Consider the following 23,015-nt stretch of genomic DNA (forward strand, 5'->3'; position numbering starts at 1 on the left):
ATTCAAAGCAAAATGTGGCACCACTGGGAAAATTTGGAAAAGGGTACAATTGGTTCATTTTGTCAGTGATGAGGACTCTTCCTGGAGCTTGGAGAATGTGACATTCTGCTATGTCAGACAGTTTCTTTTACTGCTTAGTAACTCCGCGGCCAACTCTGGTTAAGAGTACAAAAATATTCATATTAACAACACAGACTCCTGTTTTGGAAAGGCCCACAGCCGTAACAATCCAAAACTTGCAAAGAGCTAGACATTTAGCTAGATCTAGAGAAAGTGCAAAAATCTAGCCATTTAGCACACAAGGATAGATGCTTGTGCAGTAACTTGTTTCAAAGGAAGGCTAATCATTACCATGCAAATTGCGTGCATGGCTAGGTTGCCCCAGACAATGAAGATTTTGTTTTAAGGAAACACCATACTCCTATCCTCCAACATGCTGTTTATTTCACATTTAGTCCTGCTCCATGTTTCCCCCAGGAAAGGAAAGCAGCCAACATTCCCATCACTCTGATGAAATTTAGGGGGGAAACTCTCAAGCTTCGTTAGGAGGGCAAGTCACATGATTTGATTTCACCATTACCAAGGTTTTCAAGCTTTCTGCCGTTCCATGGCGATGGAGCTGGCTGCAGGACTTACCATCTGTCATGGCATTTAAAAATATAAAAATGGAATCAGAGAGAGTGCCAGCTCATCACAAAACTGATCCAGCGTGTCAAAATGGAGGACATTAGCACGTTCTTTTAGCATCCTGCTGCCAACGTCTGATGTCAGATTGCTAATCACTTGAAGTCATCTGTCCAAAACAAGCACTGCCAAATCTCTCTTCCAGGCCAGCAGCATCAAACAATGCCGTGTGGTTTATGATGGAATAAAGTGCCTTAACGGACGGTAAAAATCTGATCATTTAAACTCCTCTTTTAATTAAATGTCACCAGCCCTTGGTGTTTTATTTTTTAATAATCTGCCACAGTATTTATATCTCAATATATAACCAAATTCTTTGCCAAACTCTAGGAGTTAGGAACATCATTTACAATGATTAGAACAGACACGTATATCTTCATTTCACAAAAATGGCCTGTCAAAGTGTGTCTGGCCAGGGCAGAACAGATTGGGCATGTCTACACACCAGGTTGCATTACTTTAATTACAGATGCGTGTGCATAGCATGTATGCATGGATACATAGATACATGCACACACCTACATACTCTCTTAGTAAAGCCGGAAAAAAGGCCATAGCAGGTATTCTGAATCTGGTTTGTTCCAGGTTTACGTAATTGAAAAGCAAGAAACCACAGATGAGGGAACAGAAAGAAAATTGTCCTTAGATGCTGGTTTTGTTTTATTAATTAGTAATCATACTTTTTAACCAGCTAGGTTAATGGATTTGAAAAGTATCTCCTTAGGACATATTAAATGAAAAACAAACTTTAAGAACAATAGAGACTAATCATTCTAGTGTTTGCAGAAAACTATATGAAAAGAGTTGCCTGGATCAAGATGTTTACATAGGTAGTTTGCAAGCTTGGGTAATTTTTTCACAAGAGTTAATTCTTATTAGAAAAAAACAGAGGGGGGAGGGCCAGCCAGCAGCCAAACAGATGTGTCTTTCTCGAGCTCTTGAAAGGCATTCTTTTTTTTCCCAAAACTGCGGATCCGAGGAGATCCGAGGATTGTTTGTCATGAGAAACAAAGTCCTCCATGTGATGGTACGATTCCTGAGGAGATAAAGCCTGACCAGGGGGGCTTTCCCAGGTGATTCCACTGTCTAGGCAGCAATGGTGAAGAATTCATGCTGAATCAAGCTGAAGGCCCCAGCAGGGAAAGACATTGAAAGACTTAAGTAAGTGTTATTCTGTTTGTGTGTGCCTGGCATGGACTGAGTAATTGATTGTCCAATTTGTTTTTTTTGCCGTGAGAAGAGGAGGAGGGGAGGAGGTTCCCCCCAGCTGTTTATTGGTGTGAGAAGAAATCGTAGAAGAGATTTGCCAAGCTTGTTATGGACATATGAAACTATAACGACAACTTTACAGTTTCAAATTTCGGTGGATTACAAATTGACTGTCCTTGGAAAGTTTGTGTATTGGAGCGTTTATTGCCTTGGTTTGATGCTGTTGTTTGGGATTGCTTGAAAGAGCGGCTGGATTGCCTGAAAGAGCTGGCTGAAAAAGCTGACATTCCTGCGGAGGGAGGAATGGCATTGCCAAGGCTACAACTATAAACAAGATAAGAGAAATGTAAACCAAACAAGAACAGTGCACCAGTGACATCTAGTGGATTAAAAAAGATATTGCAGGAATTGGATTTGTGTTTATAATTGAAGCAAGGAAGATAATACGCTGAGGACATCTAGTGGTCTTAAAGAACATCGCGAGCAGAAGGTTTTATTTGATTTTATAATTTTCTTTTGTAATTGTTGATAAGTGACTAGAGCAGTGGTACTCAAACTTTTCCAGCCAGTGGCTCCCTTGACCCCCATGGCTGTTGGCCATGACTCCCCATCATGTTCCTGAGGGCTGGAAGTGACATCATTAAACAGGAAGTGGCCAGAAATATTAACTATATTGACCATATTAAATATAATATTATAATATTATATTTACTATAATATAATATTAAATATTAAATATATATTAACTATATTAATATTAATTATATTACTCATATCATTAATTAATGCAGATCTTAAAAATATATTATTAATACACAGCAATATACATGCTTTATAAATGATCAGCCACTGATCACTGTTGGAGACAGGATGCTGGAGTAGGTAGATTTTGTCTGGTCCAGGAAGACTTGTTTTTTTAAACTTTGTAAGCATACCAATAGAATTGTTTTATCAAATGAACTTTGTGAACAACCAGTCTGACCAACATTACACACGCACCCCCCTGTGGACCCCAATCCAACTAGTCATTTCTCCCATTCTCCTTGGATAGGATCGAACCCTTTATTAATTTAATGAAATTAAATTTTTCCAGCAGCTGGTGGAGAAAACAAAAATAGACCATGAAAATATATCAGAGCTGATAAGGGTTTGGTTAGGAGGCTGATTTGTCTCCTATACTCAGAGATGCACAACTCAAGCCTATACATATCTACTCAGAAGTAAGTCCCATTAGAGTCAATGGGGCTTACTCCCAGGAAAGTGTGGATAGGATTGGGCTGGCAATCACTTCATCAATGGCTGATAAGTATTCCCTTCAAGTAGCAAGATTCATCACTTTAAAAATACAGCCTTTCCTCTTCAGTCAAACAACAAGATTAATAAATCACTTTAAAAACAATACCCTTTTTCTGCTCCTGGCCAAGTAAAGTGTGTGCTTCTCTTCCCGCCCGCCAACTACATGGAAACAACTTTAAGACCCCTGGTGACTGGTAAAATAGGAAGCATTTTATTTGGGGAGGGGGAGGAAAGCGGGAAGGTTTGGATATCGAAAGGGGAGAGTGGAAGAGGGAGGGGGTTGAAAAGAGAGATTTCACTTTGATGAGAAGCGATCCCAGGCTGGGAACGAGGAACCAACCAGACAAGGATCAGCGAGGGTTAAGGACTGCAAGCTGAGCATGCTCGGTACTTGCCAGATGGGGGTTGAAGAGCTTTGGAAACAACATGCAGCGAACACAGAAGGTGGCAGCCTCGGAGTGGAGGGAGAAGAGGGTGGGGTGGCAGCAGCCACTCTCGCAGCTGAGCAACTCTCGTTTCTTCTGCTTTAAAAAAAGTGCAGATGACAGGCAGAAGACGGGCTCGTATTCTGCCCAGGGGTGTGACTGTATTGCTGCGAGAGGACATCCCGCGCCTCCCCTTTCAGTTCCTGGCACCTCCCTAAAGAGCCATGCCACCTAGTTTGAATAACACTGGACTAGAGGATTGATTGTTGATGTGATGCGATGAGATGTATGGATAATTGAAAGAGAAAGTGAAAGTGATTTGTTTGATAACAGATATTTGAGCTTTACAGGAAGGAAGAATGAAGATGGTGGACAGAACAGTGAAAGTTCGAGGCTCGCCAGCGTCTGAGACGGGAATTGGAAAATTAGTACAAGAGGAACTGAAAGGGAAAGACTGGAAACAGACTATGCAAGACAACATAGAAAAACTGTTGGCAGTGGTACAGCAACTAACAAACCAATCTGTACAAACTCAAGTTAGTGTGGATGCTTTAACTAAACTATTAGATGAACTTAGTGGACAATTGGTGGAGGTGAAAATTACATCAGAAGAAAATAAACAAAAGATTGAGAGATTGGAAAAAAAGATATGAAAAGATCAAGTCAAAATATTGGAGATAGAAGAAAATCAGCATGATGCAGAGACAACATTAATGGAAATTCAGATGGAGAGTGCAGCTCGAGTGGTGAGGATAAAAAATATACCAGAAGGAGAAGACACACTGTGACGGTGAGATGCAAGAAGAAACAGTAAAACAATGTATGATAAAATGGGCGCAAAACATAGGCCATAATATCACAATAGATCAATGGGAACAGATCTGGAAGCATAATATCAAACTTACTAGAGTAACAAATCTCAAAGAAAATGTATATAAAATGTTTTATAGATGGTACATGACACCAACAGGATTGGTAAAAATGAAACAGAATATATCAAATAGTTGTTGGAAATGTAAATGTACAGAAGGAACGTTTTATCATATGTGGTGGACATGTAAAAAACACAAATTTATTGGAGGATGGTAAAAAATCTAATACAAGAGTGTGTTGGATTTACTATTCCGCTGAAACCTGAATTATTTTTGCTCAGTATTACTTTAGATGTTATAGATAAAGAAAACAATGTGTACCTAGTTGTTATGATTTTAACTGTGGCAAGGATTTTATATGCTAGATATTGGAAGGACTTTAGAATACCAATGAAAGATGAACTAACAGAGAAAATAATGAATGTGGCAGAAATGGGCAGACTGTCAGAAATTTTGGACCAACAACAAAAACCAACACAAATGGAGTAATGGAAACCATTTTATGCTTGGTTGAAAATGAAGTTTTAGAAATATATGACAGGGCATTTAGATGATTGTATTATATATATATACATTATATTTTGTATGATATGATAGACAAATGAAAAATGATATTAAGAGGTAAATTTAGAAGAGGAAATTGATTAGGAGATATGTATTGATTATTAATTTTAGTGATATACTATAATAATGATATATGATTTCCTGCACCTTTTTTGTGTATGTAGTGGTGTGTTATTTTTTTTTCTTTTTTGTGTTATGTGTTATGTGTGTTTGTTTATACTTGTTTTGGAAATTAATAAAAAAAATTTTAAAAAAGAAAAAAACTACATGCTCACACACCCAACACTAATTCCCAAATGACAATTATTTCCTATATATGAAAGTGACCATGGCAACACGTAGCAAAAATGTGTGAGGGCTTCAGCATACCACATAAGCCACATCCCTGCTGCTGGTTGGCAACCTTCAGTCTCGAAAGACTATGGTATAAGCCTACAGCACCCAGTATTCCCAGGTGGTCTCCCATCCAAGTACTAACCAGGCCTGACCCTGCTTAGCTTCCAAGATCAGGCATGTGCAGGGCCACATCCCTGCCGACCCTACTTAGCTCCACATCCCACTTTTTGTGTGTTTGTATGCAGGTACAAACACAAAATAGGGGTAAGCTTCTCCCCATGTTTGTAACCCTGGAACTTTCCAGGGTTGCAGTTACAGGGAGAACTCTGCCTGTATTCAGCACTTGTCTCTTCATCATGGGGGTAGGGGCAGAGAAGACCTCACACATTTGTTCTCCATAGGACAGCAAGCACCTGAATAGGGCTCAGTTCAATTGCTTATACTGTTTTTAACTGGCATCAAACAAGGTGCTAATGTGTCATGTCCAAGAGGGGAGGACTGTACCATGCTTTACCATGTAAACATTGACTATTCACACTTAGTTACTCTTCAACTAATTTTATGATGATTTAATATGATAAATAACATAGGCCTACACACATTTTGCTGTCTTAAAAGTTAGACCTATTCTTGGGTATACATGGGATGCTGAATCCAAAAACATCATCAGTTTTGCCCGATTGGCTCTAGGAAACCATGGTGTCCGCTTCCTCACAAGGAAGCTGCTTGAATCAGCATATAAGGTGGCTATGCCTTACCCCCGAACTAGAGCTAATTGAGCAAAACCAATGCCATTTTTGGATTCAGCATCCCCAAAATTCATTCAAACATCCTTGGCAAATTAAAAAAAAAAATTTGGGGAGTAGGCCTGTGTAATAGACTATTCAGACTTTACCTGAATGTATCTTTGGAAGCAGGTGCCTTGCTGCTGTGGACATAACAGACTGCTTGGCCTGCTATATCCATTTGGCTGAAACTTGAAATGGGAATTCCAGGATAGCTGACATACTCAATCTGTCCATATTGAGGTGGAGAGGTTATGACATAGAGGAGCTCCTCTGGTTTCTCAGTTCCATCAATTGCAAGGAGGACGTCAGTCATCAAATAGCCTCTGTCACCCTTCAATACTGTCAGGGGCTTCAGAAAAACTGCAATGTTTCCTATAGGATACGGGAAACATGAAAAATAACTATCAATATTATATGTTCCAACTACAGCATTCCATCCACTGCAGCTAAATGGTTACATTCCATGGTCTTAATACAGAGTTTTAAGCAGGGGTTCCATCATTTTTTGAAAGATTGTTAAATTTAACAGATATGCATCTCATTATCTGTCATCTTCCCCATGGAAACAGGAAAGGAGGATATCAAAAGCAACTCAATCCCTCTCTTTCTATGCGAAAAAACACACAGCTTTACTTTTGAGGCACACTGGTGTGTCATATGCCACACAACTGAGAAGAACATGGGGGAGGGTAAGTGGGAATAAACTGGGATTTTTTCACAGACAGGTGGAGCCTTGGTATCCACTGATTTGATATCCACTGATGTGACTTACCACTGATACCAACGTCCAGATTTAAATGCCTTGTAACCAGGAAAAAAGCACCAAAATTCAATTTCCTACCTTTGTGCTGTTAAATAATTATAGTTTCATTCCACTAGATTCCATTATTCACCCCATCTGATGGATGAATGTGGTATAGCATCTATACCAATGCATTCTGGGGCGGCAATAGAGAAGCAAGAAACCTGGAAGTGGGTCTTTAAAGCTATTTTTCCACTGACTTGGTATCCACTGATTTTTTTTATCCACTGGGGATTCCGGAATGGAACTCCCATAGATAATGAGGCACAACCTGCATCTTGATAGTCACTAGTGCTATACAATTAACCATCTAATCCTATGCAACTCACAATGCAGCCATGCCGACAGGACACACTCTATATCCTGCAGGGGACTTTCAGGCCCTGGAGGCCTCCCCTGAGTAAAGGGACAACCATGCCCTATGGTTAGGGTGACCATATGTCCTCTTTTTCCAGGACATGTCCTCTTTTTTAGCCTCATGTCCTGGAAAAGAACTTAAATGTCCTCCTTTTCCCTGTGAGCAAGCAGCTCAGAGGCTTCTTGAAATTAATATATGTAATAAATTATATGTTTTATAGTTTTAAATTTAATAAGTAATAGTGTTTAACTTAACCACATGAAATCAACCTAACAAGTGTTTTTAGCTTTTATTTTGTCACGTCTTATATTTCTCTTGAATGTCCAACATTTGGAAGTCCTCTTTTGTGGTTATGACATCTGGTCACCCTGCCTGGAGTAGGCCTGTATTGGCCAACTGAGTCTACCTGGATCTGCATCAGCTATTTCACCGGCGCAAGACTACGTGGACCCAGGTCAAGGGATCAAGGCAGGGAAGGGGGATAGGATATCAGCAGCACCACTGACCCTAATACCACTCCCTTCCCTGTCTCAATTCACCCTCCTTCCTGCTCCATCTTCATTCCATTCCTCTCTTTTCCCGCCTTCCTCCCATGCCCTTTGGGTAGGCATCCTCTGTGCTGGCGGGCATCCTCTGTCACTGATGTGTGGATTCAGCAGCTTGCTGCTTGCAGCAGTAGCCAGGCTGCACTAAATGGTGGTCAGATTTTGTGACAGCCATAAAGGGCCTTTCGCTGCTGGAACGCTTGTTCCAGTGATGTAAGACCCTAATAGGGTTGAGCCATAAGCCTTCAAATAGTAATTAAAGGAGAATTTGCCCCAATTCCCTGCAGTGTGTCCTACAGGATTAAATCCCTGCAAACATGTGAGCTCCCATGTAGCACTGGTTCACACAGATAAATTTCTCCAAGCATTCATATACACAATCACCTGGAGAGAGATTAGTAGTGCACTGCGCTGTGCATGTGGTGCCATCTCTGTGACCATAGTTGCACTTTTTTCCAGTAGCTGCTATCAAAGAAATAGCTACTGGTTCACACTAATAGCCCAGCTCACACTAATATTTTCACAGTCAAAATTGTATACAATCGAATGGAAAAATGCAGCTGATAAGAAATACATTTCTGATAAATGCAGAAATAAGTTACAGAATAAGTGATAGAAGAAATGTAGACTATGTGAAGATCAGAAAGAGAATTACCCTTTTCCATGCCCTTAATGGTAATAGGGAAAACCACTGCTGGGGTTCTGTTGTCTCCATCCCACAGATGAAACATAAAATTGTCTTGTTCCTTTGAGCCAACAGTTCCAGTGTGCACATATCTCACAAGGTTCAAATCTATGTCCTCTTGGCTGCACTTCATTCCATTTTGGAGGATCACCCAGTCACGATCTACCTAGAAAGAAATGCTGTCATTAAACTAATTTTTTAAAAAGGCTCAGGTGACATCTTAAGAAGAGGAGCAGCTCAGGCCCAGGAGTTCATACCATCACCACCACCAGGCTGTTGGGGTGATCCCTCCCCCCACCACGTACTTCCTCAGGCCTGCTTAAGACCTGGGTGCCCTGAGGAAAAGGCAGAAGAAATCAGGCCCAGAAGGTTGCACTTTCAGACCTGAAGAGACCATTAATGGCCTAAGTCTAGTCAAATCTGTTCTTGTGCCATTTCATCCTTTCTTTTGTTTTAGTATTAAGTTGCCAATCACAACGAACAAATTGCTAAAAAGTAAATAAATTAAAGCCACGCAAGTATCTAGATTTTTTACTGCCCCTATATCACCCCTGTTGCAGGTAGCCTGCCCCATTGTGTGTATTGTGTGTATATTGCTGTTAAATGCAGGGACCTGACAGGCAGTAGCCCTTAAGACACTTTAGCCTGAAGGCAAATAGATTTCATCAAGAATGTCAGGAATGGTTCATGTCAGCATGAACAGCTGAAAAGTGGTGTGTACCTCCAAGAGTCAAATAAGCTTGCCATGAACAACTTCCCCTGAAGAAACTCTGTTGGCAGAAGTTCCTTGGATGTGAATGGCCTATCCACCAGTGGATAGTTCTGAAGACCAGGGTGGAAATTAGCTTAACCACTGCTGAATGTATCAACCCATGAAAGACACTGAGGAAACAGGGGGATTAAACTCCCTTCCATTGTAACCCAAGAAGACAAGGAGTTCTTTTTTTTCAATTTTTGGTTGTGGTTGTAATACAAAGACTGACCTTGAGCTGAAGGTGTCCATTTTCAGGGATTCTGTCAAATAAATAGTAAATGTGTTCCCTTGGGGTGTCTTTATCTTCAGCCGACAGAACAGCGCTAGAAATTATTTGGGCTTCCCCCATATTCACCTCTATCTTACCCTTCCTGCAACAAACAAACAAAAAGCTCCTTGTGTATTTGTTTTAAAAGCAAATAATTACTAGGATGCTGACAAGAATTACATAGAATAGGAAAAAAAAAATTCCCTTCTCATCATCCCTAACCCAGAGGTTTTAAATGCATGCTCACACGACTACAATATGGTAATAAAGGTGAATAGTGGGGACCAAAACAATGAGAATTAAAAACTTATAAATTAATTTATATGACTGTATGAGGAGTTGTGCAAGAACAGAGAAACAGCTTTCTTTCTAATTTTTCATGCCTTGTACTTATATAGCACATTTGTAAAGCAGAGAGATGGTGTAACATAGTGGCAAAGAGGCTGAGTTGCAAATCAGACTTCCCTGGTTGAATCTCACTCTGTCATGAAATAATTAGGTGATCTTAGGTGACCAGAACTGGACACAGCACTCCAGGTGTGGACCTACCACATTTAGATTGTGGTTATCCATGCACAGGATAGAGCTTCATAGGACAGTACTGTTAGTGAGTGAAACTCACTAAGGGGGCCCAGAAAGTTCCTGGGACCTGACATTTTTCTGTCTTACCTGAACTCACTGCCAGCGCATAATGCTGGGGCACAACCATGTGCATGTAGTGTTAACTGCTGCTGCAAGCCATACACACCAGGCCCAGGAAAGCATCCATGACCCTCCTTAACACAGTGTCAAATGTGGGAGGAAAATGGCCTGCTACAGTAGCTCTTTGGCTTGTTGATCCCATAACCATGAAGGAGTGTATAGAAGCTCAGGGACCCAGCTGTAGGGCTACAGCTGCTGCAGAAGTTCATTTTGATCTATTCTAGTGTGAGCCAAAATATGATAATGCTAATATTCTGCGATCCATTTTCTATATTTCAAAAATTTTAGAGAGACTTAGCAGTGTGTTTGGTTTTCCATATTATTTTATCTAGCTGCTGATGCTGCATGGTCAGGTAGACCTGGACTCTGCATCAAGAAGCCTAGTAGACCTGAGTTCCAAAGACTATTGTGGCTGTCAGCACCCTCCCCCGCCCTATTTTGTCCTCCTCCGTTCTGCCTGCCCCCATTGCCCCCCTTCCTCTTTGGAAGGGGTCCAAAAGAAACTTTGTACCCTCTGCTAAAATTCCTGTCATAGGCCCTGAGGCAGACTAGCAGGAAATTGGGGTTTTTGAGTGTTCATATGAAAGGCTTAAAACGTTCCTTGAGATTTTTCAAGCGTTTGACTGGTTCACTCCAAAAGTCAATTAATAAGGTAAGATGGCTTGCACATCCAGTTTTATCTCTGTGCTACCTCTTCCCTTTTATTTCCCATTAGGGGTTTTCATTAGGGGCAACTTTGATCGTCTCCTCTACAAAGAAGCCATTTATTGCAAAATACAGAATGTTGGGAATCTGAATTGTTTAGGAATTGCTGTCATTTATTATAGCTTGTGACACCTTAATTGTGACAAAGTTTAAGTGCGTGTTCTAGATGGAACAACCAATATTTATTATTTATTTATTTAAAATATTTATACCCTAGCTTTCCTCTGCCAGAACAGATGCCCAAGGCGGCTTACAATTTTACAATAGCCTGCATATCTGATGGTGAGCAGAGAGTACAATGCATCTGAGCGAGGGTCTGGTTCAACATGTGGATCAACCAGCAGAGGGTGTACAATGAACATGATTCCTTTTAAATTATCAGGTCCAGAAAGACTTGTTGCTTTTGTATATTATATTTGCACACATGTATATAATTTCAATATGCACATACATAATCAGTAGATATGCTCATATTTATCTGTTTCAGATTTGACTACTTATCCCCATTGATTGTAAGAGAATGCCCTTCACTGAAGGTTGTGTCTGTGAAATGGTTCCATGAAATACTGTTGGCATTAGTCTGTGGTTATTTACAGGAGATGAGCTCTATTAATCACTAATTTGCTATTTTGATCACTGCTGAATCATTTTGTCAGAACACATCCACCAATCTGGAAAAGGAACATGTGGCTTACTTGCTCAGCACTGGTTTCTCATCATTAACTGGAATGACCTCTACTGAAATGGTTTTGGACACTTTATGTTTCCCATCTGATAGCTGGATTGAAAAACCATCAGTGAGGCTGTCAGAATTATCGTGCATATACATCAGCCTCATTCCTGGGAGGTGGGAGAAGGGGTGGTGAAAGGAGAGAAGAAAGAAACAGAAAAAGAGAGAAATAAATCTGTTTTCCTCAAAATCTATTTCACATCATTTCCGTGCTCCCCCCATTTCCATCCAGCTCCCCACCCCCATATGACTGCCAGTCACAGCCAGCTTGTTTCTGCTGGCATGGGACAAGCAGAACACAGCAGCTGTTCATTAATCCATCAGCACACCACTGACTCAAAAGTAATAAAGTTCCTTTCCAAACAATTTACTTTATTTTTTTTTTTTAAAAGTACACCTGTCTCTATTTTCCCATCCTAACAAAATTTAGAATTTTCGTTTCCACATTGCCCTACTTATCTGAATACAGGTTGGTCCTTAAAATCCATGATGAATCTGTTCCCCCCCCCCATGGACACCAAACCCCTGGATATTAAGATTTGTGTGGGGGAGGGGAAGCCTCAGAGGACTAGCAGATGTGATTGGAAGTGCCTTCTGGTAACGCCCAAAGCTGTTCTGAAGTGTGGGGAGGCTGTGTCACTTTCTAGGCATGACCAGAAGACACTTCTGATTGTGTATGGGAGGTTTGGTGAAGTTCTGCAGATACAGGTCAGGACCCACATTAAGTTAAATGCATGGGAAAGAGCCTATGCTGAAATGACCATCATGCTGCAAAGGAAACCTGCAAAGGGATCTTTGTGGGAAGAAGCTCTGTTGAACTCAGCAGGCCTTACTTTAATCTGCTTAGAATCATGCTATTACATATCTCTCTAACAAGCCAAAAAGAGACGCCCCCTCGGCATCTCTTGGTTCTGTTGTTAGGGATTCTTTTTGGCTTGTACAACCTGAGGATGCAATCAGGATTATCTGGACGGTGAGGCCATCTGCCTGCTTAACCTTTGTCCAGCTTCACTTTATACAAGCAGCCTGGGGAGGGGAGGGTGCTTAATTTGTCCTTGAGGGAAGGGATGTTGCCTGTACAAGATGGCAGTGGTTCGCCATCTTTAAAGAAGCCCGCCCTAAATCCGACCTTATTAGATAATTTCTGGCCGGTGTCAAACCTCCCTTTTTCTGAGTAAGATGACTGAGCGGGTGCTGACATCTTAGCTCCAGAGAGACCTTGATGAAACATTCTCAGGATCCCTATCAGTCCGGTTTCAGAATGGGCTTCGGGATGGAGTCAGCCTTGGTCACCTTGGTGGATGACTGGTTGGGAAGTGTGTCTCTGTTGCTCTTCCTGGACCTCTCAGCAGCTCTTGACACAACTGACCATGGTGTTCTTCTGGGGCAGTTGGTGCTTGGAGGCATTGTTTTGCAGTGGTTCCACTGCTTCTTGGCTGACAGTTCCCAGATTCTTGGGATTCCTACCATGTGGAGTGCTGCAGCAATGTATCTCACCCCCTGTGCTGGGAGAGGTCATGTGGGGATTTGGAGTGGGGTGCCATCAATATGCTGATGACATTCAGTTCTATCTTTCATTTCCACCAAATACTAAGGGGGCTGATGAAAACCTGGAACACTGCCTGGAGGCAGTTGGGACTGGTTGGGGGCTAAGAAGATGAAATTAAATCCAGACAAAACAGAAGACTTCTTGGTCCAAAAATCCACAATGCAGGTGCTAGACTATCAACCTGAATTGGTTGCACTCCCTACAAGAGTTTGAGTACTACAAATTTTGAGTACTCCTGGTACTCCGCCTGATATACAGCTCAACCCTAAGCATACTTACTCAGAAATCAATCTTACTAAATTTTAATCCAATTTTCTGCCAAGTAAATGTGCACAGGATTTCAGCCTTCATCTAATATCCCCAGACTTTTAAAAATACACACACATGCAGAACAGAACAGCCTCTGAACCAAGCAAATAATGGCCCGATCCTATCCTCACATTACACTGGTGGATCTCACGATCACTGAAGTTGCCCTGCTGTTCTTTGGCCAGCTACCTATGTAGCTGGTAAGTCCTGCACCAGCAGCAGTTAGCCTCAGAACCTCTGACAGTGCCAGTAATTTGGCAGTGGGAACAGACTGGGACAGGGGTCAGATTAGCTGGGGGCAGTTTGGGGGCAGGATGGGAGTGGATCTCGGTGGTAGCCACATATACACCAGATCCTATCCTCCTTTCCTGGCCCAAGTCTACCCCAGAGACTCCTCAGACATGATGTAGTTCTGAACAGGTCTGATGTAGGTCTGAATGGGGACCAGGCAGCCTACAAGGAGGTGATTAAACATTTTCTTTACTTACATATCCCAGGTTGCCTGGACTCTAACCAGCCCACAGCATCCAGTGCATGCTGTGCCTGCTTTGGGCTGGCCCTGGATGGGATTTGGCAGTAAATAATTTTACTAAATAAACAAAATTAAGAAGCGCATGTTGTTGTTTTTTACTGTCCCTCTGCACCGACACATATTCATTCAAATAAATAACATGCAATCAGAGAAGAGCACAGCATTTACCATTTTTTAAAAGCTCCATGGAAAACTCATGCACAGGAAGTTCATGATTCTGGTGACTGCTAATTGCATGTTGGTAGCGGATGATATCATTGCCGTACATTCCTTTAACAAGGAGCCCATGGTGGGGTTGCTGGAGGACTGTAAACGTCAGGTTGTCTTGAGGTACATCCAGATCAACAACGTTAATTATAGACGCATCAAGTTCTTTCATCAGACCCTCCTGAACCTAAGTAGCCAAAGGAAGGCAGGAAGTCAAATCACAACTCCTCTGAAGAACAAGAAATGAGGTCCCCACGTCTATGGATACCATTATAGTCTGTTCCAATTAGTCATCATTAGGTTTTACAAGTGGAGCAAAAGATTATTTTTCACATTTTTATACCGCCCTTCCTCCAAAGAGCTCAGGGCAATGTACACAGCTGCCCCCTCCTTTTGTCCTCACAACAGGACATCCTGGTAAGCTGGTCAGTTGTCTATGGGTCTCCTCGGGCCTGTGCCAGCCATTTTGCTGGTGCAAGTCCTAGGATAGCCAGGGGTGTGTTGCATTGCAAAATGAGGAATAGGATCTGGCAAAAGTTGCTGTTGCCAGATTCACCCCTCTGGCCCTCAACATGCCCCCTGGTTCCCCACCCTCCCTGACTAGTTACTCCCCTGTCTCCCCTTCCCCCTTTCCATGAACCACTCCCATTCCAGCCTACTTGTCTGGCTCCTTCTGGGATATGAGATACCCCAGAGATAAGCTGAGGTAGGACATAGAATTAATAATCATACAGGCTTAAGCGTGAACTGCAGCAAAAAGGGGTAGGAGAATCCTGCAGTGGTACAGTGAATTGTACCACTTCAAACTCCAAGGGGGGGGGGTACCATTTTTTAAATGTAAATACTCCTTTCAGTAGAACCTCTTCCCATCTCAGTTTAATTACATCCCACTGCACTAGGTTTCCACTTGCAGTGAGTTTTTCTTTAGGAGAGGGGGCATTCAAACATGCTCCTCCTACCCCGCAGTCTGAAATAGCACAGTCCATTCTACCACTGTTGAATACTGCCAGTTAATTATTACCTCATTCTGCTGCATGTCTAGACCAGGCCAAAGATGGGAAAGCATAGCTACAGTAGAGTAAGATATAAAGGAGCTGGTGGAAAGGATGCCAACAACCCAGAAAGGTTCCTTTTTTCTTTAACATGCCAACTGAACCACAAAGGTGGACACAGATGTAGCTTCTCTCTACTGCTCTTCCCCAAGTTCTCGTCACTCACTCTCCCTTCCCAACCTACTGAAGCAAACAGCACTTTAGTTTGCCTCCTTAGCAGACCGGCATTGAATGAGCAATGGAAATGGAGGAAGAACAGAGCAGGAGAGGCCACTGCAGTAGCATGGCTATTAAGAAGTAATATGGGTTCATTGGGAGACAACCTGACAGTCCTAGCTGGGCAGGACCTGAATGTGGATAAGGAAATGGAGATGGAGATGGATGGGACAGCCAGCAGATGGTCTGGAACCAGAAGGGGGGAAGGAATAGAAGTAAGAAGACGAAGGGCTGTGCAAGTGTTGGGATGGGGCTAATAGGATTGAAGGGGGAGTAGATAAGAAGGGCAAACACAAAGGAAGTAGGGAATGGAAGAATGGAATGAGGGTTGGATGAAGATGGTACCAAAACCTGAAGCCCAAATAAGCCTTTTTGAAGATACATGTAGTGTACAGGTTTCCTCTGACTTGACTGACTACACAAGCACAAAAGTCGAAAGTTGTTGGATCAATTTGAGAGGTAAAAAAAGGAAGCAGAGAGCAGCTATAGCGCCTTTGGAGGAAATGTTGACTAATATCTGCAGTTCCTTCCTTACCGTAATGTTCCTTGCTATGAATTCAGGGACTTCGTCATTTGTTGGGTTGATTAAGACATAAAAGGATATCTCTGATGAACGCTGTTTCCCATCAGTGGCATAAAGCATAAATTGGTCTGTGGTGGGTTCTATCCTCTTGTGCCTGGTCTGAACATAATTAACATGCAGGGTCTTCACATGTTTCAGCTGAAATGAAGCTAATACATTTGAGAGACAGGAAGTTAGTAGAAATGTATATTCTGCTTTCCCTAGTGGAATAAGCTAACAGTTTGCTAAGAACCTGTCTACTTTGACTAAAATGAACCTGTCTACTTTGACTAAAATGTCCACAAAAGAGAGGAAATATATGCCCTTAACTGCATGTGAAGATCATACAGGTGCAGCCTATTTATCCATGGATTTTTTATCTGAGGATTTGTCTCAAGGCGAATGGGGTGGGGGTACTGAAAGTCACACAGACCTTTGCCTCCTTTGCCCTGCGCTGGCACCTCAATCCATTTCCAGGCAGCCCAAAACACTGCAAAAAGGCTCTGCCTTGCCCAGGCAGGGAAATAGCCCTGGAGCCCTGGAAGAGGTTCCCCTTGCAAGGAACAATAACATTCCTGGAGCCCCTGAACCAGCAAATAGGCTGAAGAGGGGAGGGGGGGGGAAATCTCTGTATCCAGAACATATGCAGCAAGGTGGAGCTCACTCTCACTCTCACTCTTGCTTGCTCTCTCTCTCTCACTCACACACACAGGGGCAGGTGTGGTAGCAACAGAAGGGATTGCTTTAAAAAACCCAAGGTGTGTTTCTGACTCCCCCCCCCCCATGGTGCAGGCTATCACTAACACAAGCAAGCCTTCCCAGTTAGCAATGTATGCAATTTAGCCTACACTCATCTCTACACTTTCCTGGGAGTAAGCCCCATTGACTGGAATGGGGCTTACTTCTGAGTAGAAACACATAGGGCTGGACTCTTAAAAGCTCAGCGGGACAGCTGGCAATGGGGAGGAGCAGAGGGGAGGGGATTGATAACAGCTGCCTTAGTTTCCTTCCATCCATCCGGAAGTGTCAGGCTACAGTGTATTTGCGTAACTCTATGGAATTTAGCACAACTCGTTTTTTGTTAATCACACCAAGTCAAGTAATGGAACTAACACGGATAAATAGACTGCACCTGTATTTACATAAGGCAAAAGTTCATTATGTCCAATCTCAGTATTTGGTAGGAGTCGTGCAAACCAGTCAAAAGGAAAGGAATATCTAGGGCCAGCTTTAATGTTAGATGAGTGTACAAAGCCCCCTAGAGCAGCAGCATCCAAGGTCCCTAAAATTTGCCGTCACTCAGCTATTGTTCTCAGCCTGACTAAGAAGGCAGCCAGCAGCTCTCTTTCCCTCAACAATGTATTGTGGCTTAGAAAATATAGCAAATATTTCACAATTATAGCCTCAGATAAAAATGAGGCTCAGATAAACATTAACATAAATGGAGTGACAGAGAAGAAGGCACTGCGTTTAAAGACACTAAGGGTGCAATCCTGACCCACTTTCCAGCACCGACATAAGGCCAATGCAGCTCTGAGATAAGGGAATAAACACTCCCTTACTTTGAGAAGGCCTCCATGAGTGCCACCCAACTGCAGGATGCAGTACATGCCCCATTGGCATCTCTATGCCAGTGCTGGAAAGTTGGTTAGGATTTGGGCTGTAGTCTCTCATTGGAGCACACACATACCTATACTGATTCCCATGTTGCTCTTCTCAAAGCCAGGGGAAGGTAATATATTTTCAATGTACCCAAATTGTGGAGGAGAAGCTAAAACAAAGTTTAAGTCATCCGCATTGGTGTCAGGATCGGTGGCAATCAAATGTTTAACTGTAATAGCAGCCGAGGAGCCCTCCTCCACAACAAAGATGGAACCTACACACAAACAATATAATGATGAGTATTGTTACTTGTGCAGCTTGACTTGCAAAGATATTTCAAGCTAAATATATGCAGTTATTAACAGATAGGGAAGCCATCGTTCAAAGACTTGGTACAGATGTTTTCTAGTAATACTGATGACTGTTCTTTCTTACTAAGTGCGTGAGAATCAAATACTTGCAAAGCAATTTTGCTGATAAGCTATTAAGTATGGTTTATGTGTTGCTCAAGACCAGTTATTATTACCTCTGTTTGTCAGAGCATTAATTGCCTGAGAGCTGTTACGAATTGCTTATAATGAACCATTTTTCATGCATCAGTGCTGAATTTCCCTACTGGGACAATACTTCATTTCCAGAACATTGCTTGGGTGATAAGACTGCAAATCACAAAGTTACTCATACATACATTGTTGGAAAGTGGTGAATGTGCACAGAACTATTGAAAAAGAGCTCTGCTTTCCATAATGCCACTCACTTGGAATCACACGTTTGTCAAAACGATTGCACTATAGAATGAAGCTTGGTCAAGCCCAAAGGGAATTCTAGCATTTAATAGAATTCATGTAAGATAGATTTCTTTGGCTAAAATTTTATATTGGAAATCTAGTTAATATCCTTGCTTGCTTCAAAACCATTTCAAAGTCAAAAGGCACCTTCCAACATTGTCTTCATAGAATAACAGCCTGTTAAATTCTAAATCCTGAGCAACATCTTTTATTATAATAATAATTATTATTTTTAAAGCCAAAAAACAATTAGGCAAGTAAGTGCGAATAAAAGTGCTGATGCCTCATCTACACATGTAGCAGCAACTGTTACCCTGCACACGCCCGATCTCGTCTGATCTCGGAAGCGAAGCAGGGTCAGGCCTGGTTAGTACTTGGATGGGAGACCGCCTGGGAATACTGGGTGCTGTAGGCTTATACCATAGTCTTTCGAGACTGAAGGTTGCCAACCACCAGCAGAATGAATTGGTATTGTGACCCTGAGCTATTGCCAACAGCAGGAACATGTCACACAGTTCTCCAAATTAAGAAAAAAAAAATCATCCCCACAAGCAACTAGAAAACAATAACATCAAGGAAAAAGGTTCTAGCCCAGCCCTCTTCCTAATCTGCTAGTTTCTGCTTGCAGGGAGATTTTCTATTCAAAAATGCACCAACATAAGGCCAATCCAGTGGCAAAATCCATTCTACCGCCTCAGGATTTTCTCACCTCATTCTATTGCATGCGTGGACCAGGCCTCACATTTCAACACTGACTTCTATTTAAACTGACAGCCCAATTCTATGCATAACTACTCAGAAGTAGATCCCATTATAGTCAATGGGGCTTACTCCCAGGTAAGTGTGGATAGGATTGCAGTCTGAGGGCTCAATCCTGAACAGTGTGTGCTAGCTTACTGCCGGTGCGCACTGTTGCAGACATGCTGTAAAGTACTTCTGTGAGCCCTTAGCACTGGCCGAGTGCCGGAGCTAGCCCAGGGCCAGTGCTCCAACACTCCATAGTTGCCTGAACCACCAGGCAGCAGAGAGGTAGATGGGAGTATGGGGGGAGTCAGGGAGGAGGCGTTCTGGGGCGGGGGGAGGAGGCATGCCAGTGGAGCTCGGTTCCATTGCATCCTGAGCTCTGTGTCGGGTTGCATGACCCAACACAAATGCTCTTGATTCTACAGCAGCCCAAGGGTTGCCACAGAATTGAGCAGCCCCATTGCAGGGCTGCTTGCCTGGCCCCAGTGTTGCCATTGCAGGGCTGCTTCCCTTACCTGGGGGAAAGTGACAAAAGTCCCCTTCCTCAAAGCAGCAGCTGGGGGCTGCCCTGCTGTGCAAAGGTTGTGTCACGGGGTGGGGCAAGTCCCTTTCCCTTTAAGATGGTTTAGGCTGGGTGTTGGTTAACCAGGTGTAGGGTATTAATAACTTAAAGAATAAAACCTGGGCTTGGGTGCCTGAAAACAGAGAGCAGGGGGAAGGGAGCTTACAGCTATTATATTGGAAGCAATACTGAGACTTGTAAGATGGTAGTTTTAGCCTCTTTTTAGGTAAGATCTTTCTTGTTTTTAAAGCTATTGTGTTGCATGTAGATATGTTTTTATGGAGCAATTGAAGCTCCCTTAAAGCTTTAATAAAAATCTTTTATTTAAAACATTGGGTGCAGTGATTGACCAGGGGCATGTATGATAATGGGACCTGGGGCTTGGAGTAAGCAAAAATAAATAAGCATTGCTCTTGAGGGTGGTGGAGGAGGGTTGAGTCCTGGCTGGTTTGGGGGTCTCCCTTGGTCCTTCCCTACCCCAGGGGTGATGTTTGTTACAGGTTGCTTTTGCCGTTTTGGCACTGTAGCAGTTTCAGCGCAACAGACAGTTACCGTGTTTCCCCGATAATAAGACCTATCCCGAAAATAAGCCCTCCCCTTACTGTGTAAGATTCCTCTAAAATAAGCCCTCCCCCGAAAATAAGCCCTATTGAGATTGCTACTGTAGTGAAGGTGATCCCCTGCGCTACACGCTACATTACGGTACCCTCTGTATGCACCGCCCCCCCGGGTGAAACGCACGCCGCGCTCCGAGCTGCATCCAATCAGAGCTGCAGCAGTGAGCGCGTCATCCTGTTCTTCCCCAGTGATTTGCTTGCTGGCACCATTGAGAGCAGTGCCGCGGAGGAGAGCTGAGGTAGGACAACATAAAAACCCGGTATGTAAGCGGGAGTGAGGGGGCATGATGGAGGATAAAATAAGCACTCAGGGGGCATGATGGAGGATAAAAGAAGCACTCAGGGGGGATGATGGAGGATAAAATAAGCACTCAGGGGGCATGATGGAGGATAAAATAAGCACTCAGGGGGCATGATGGAGGATAAAAGAAGAACTCAGGGGGCATGATTTGTTCACATTTACCTGATTATTAAAATTTCTGTCAATGTTCATTAAAATAAGCCCTCCCCTGAAAATAAGCCTTCTGGTGTTTTTCTGTCCAAAAAAAATAATAAGACAGTGTCTTATTATCGGGGAAACACGGTAGGATTAGGCTGTCAGTTAATAAAACACCTGTAATTCAGATCTAAACACACAATTCAGCATTGCTTTTTGCTACTCTTTGCCATTAGGCTTCCACATAAGTCTCTATGCTAAAAAAGGACCAAATCCGGATTCATGGGTTAGCACATTGATGTGAAAAACACTTTCACATGGTTTAGTCCCAGTGCACGCTGCTCTGGTAATGCTTGCATGAAGAAACCACATGGGGAGAGCAAGCTACACAGACAGTTCCTTTCCATGTACCCTTCACTGGGGCCAGACAACATTTGCTGCCATGTCATTCATTCAGTTCAGATGGCAGCTCCACCCAGATTTTAACACAGTGGCTTATCATCAGACAATGAAGAAGCACCTCCCATGTCACTGTAATTACACATGAATTAGGTTCAGTTCAGACAACAAATTAGTGCACAATGGTTGTGAAGGGAATGGATTCCTGAAAAGTTCAGCGTAGCCTAGAGTTGTTGTGCAATCACTCCACCAGCTGCCTATTTTGCAATTCAGTCTGTATTTATTGCACTCTTACTCTGCCTAATAATAAAAATAATAAAACTTTATTTTTATCCCGCCCTTCTCCCTAACGGGACCCAGGGCGGCTAACAACATATTAAAAAAACAATTTTTTTCTGCCTAGTTTACAGTGTCACAGTATAAATATAGATTGGGTTTTGAGTTGAATGTGGATGAAGCCATCAAACGACCACCTCATCACAAGCCGAACTTAGTCGTGGGTCCACCCCATCTACATTCTTAACAGTCCAAGCGAACAGACATAAAAATCAAGATTGATTCTTACCAATGGAAACGAATGGTGGCTGGTTGTCCACAGGGAATATGGTGATGTTAATATCATACACTGGAAAGGATTTGTGTAGTGGCACAGGAGGAAAGGGAGGTCCATCATAACAACAGGCATTTGCATCTGGGCCAATTTCACCATCCGAGACAACAACAGTAATGATGTCGAACAAAGGATTTAAGCCAATCTCTCCACCTGGAAAAAGGAACTACAGATAAAGCATGATATTTTTGCAATAAAAGAAAAAATTCTACAAGAAGCATTTGTTTTACAAATGGATATACCAAATATACTTAGCAATAGTCATGAACCATGAATACAAAGCAAGAAGTTCAAGAGAAATTTCTAAAATTGCTCAATTACGTTCAATAAAATTATGTATTCCTAACATGGAATAATTGCAAAGATCAGTAACAAGTTTTTATGTGCATCTTTATTGTGAAAATAAGCCCCAAAATGCTATTAACAGAGAAAAACAGACATTTGGTTTAAGTGGCAGAGTTAAGCAAATACTCTAATTCCCACTGAAATCAACAGAACCAAAAGCTGCTTAAATTTGATTTGGTCATAACGAGTGGACTACTTTTTTCTTACTAATCCACAACCCAAAAATTTCCATGTTCAGTTAAATTTGATTTTCCAAAAGAAAAATCATTTTGATTCAACATACTCATAGTGATCTACTCAAAAGTTTTAAAAATAGGAAACTATTTGCATAGTTATAAACACGTATAAACATTTGAGTTTATAAAGCTCTGGTATTTACTTGGAAAGTAAGGACAGGTAAGAAGATATTGACTCAGGACATCAAGTGTTTGGAAGCATGTTCACATCAGTCCATGTGAAAAGTCTCTAAAAACTTCTTATATTGCAAATCGACATGCAAGTTATCATTTTAATGTTTTTTTCTGGTGCCTGTGTGTGTGTGTGTGTGTGTGTGTGACACAGGGAGAAATATTTATCAGAAAGTTTCGTTGGTGGGTTCTTAGAACTGATTGCATATCACAAGCACAATTGGCAGTTCTCTCATAGGATTGTACCACCCCAGACGTCCTGTGTGGAAGAATAGCTCCCAAGTCAAACCTGTACCCTACATGCAAAGAATGCAAAGAGAAGACTGAACTATAAATCTTCTCCCTGATGTGCAAC

At 42.2% G+C, this 23,015-nt stretch overlaps 1 protein-coding gene and 1 pseudogene across 1 annotated transcript in view; one reads left to right on the forward strand and one right to left on the reverse strand.

Annotated features, from left to right (window-relative positions):
* Positions 1-127: 127 nt before the first annotated feature.
* FREM1 (FRAS1 related extracellular matrix 1) overlaps positions 128-23,015 on the reverse strand; it is a 52,654-nt gene continuing 29,766 nt past the window's right edge. Inside the window, exons 17-25 of the mRNA XM_066612582.1 lie at positions 21,864-22,061; positions 17,841-18,026; positions 16,124-16,320; positions 14,282-14,507; positions 11,689-11,833; positions 9,548-9,689; positions 8,535-8,730; positions 6,282-6,546; positions 128-155 (exon numbers count right to left, since the gene is read on the reverse strand). Coding sequence (XP_066468679.1) covers positions 128-155; positions 6,282-6,546; positions 8,535-8,730; positions 9,548-9,689; positions 11,689-11,833; positions 14,282-14,507; positions 16,124-16,320; positions 17,841-18,026; positions 21,864-22,061 — 1,583 coding nt within the window. The remainder of the gene's footprint in view (positions 156-6,281; positions 6,547-8,534; positions 8,731-9,547; positions 9,690-11,688; positions 11,834-14,281; positions 14,508-16,123; positions 16,321-17,840; positions 18,027-21,863; positions 22,062-23,015) is intronic.
* Positions 18,836-18,955, forward strand: LOC136643337 (5S ribosomal RNA; annotated as a pseudogene).

Source organism: Tiliqua scincoides, chromosome 2, assembly GCF_035046505.1.
Source record: "Tiliqua scincoides isolate rTilSci1 chromosome 2, rTilSci1.hap2, whole genome shotgun sequence".
Classification (NCBI taxonomy): domain Eukaryota; kingdom Metazoa; phylum Chordata; class Lepidosauria; order Squamata; family Scincidae; genus Tiliqua; species Tiliqua scincoides.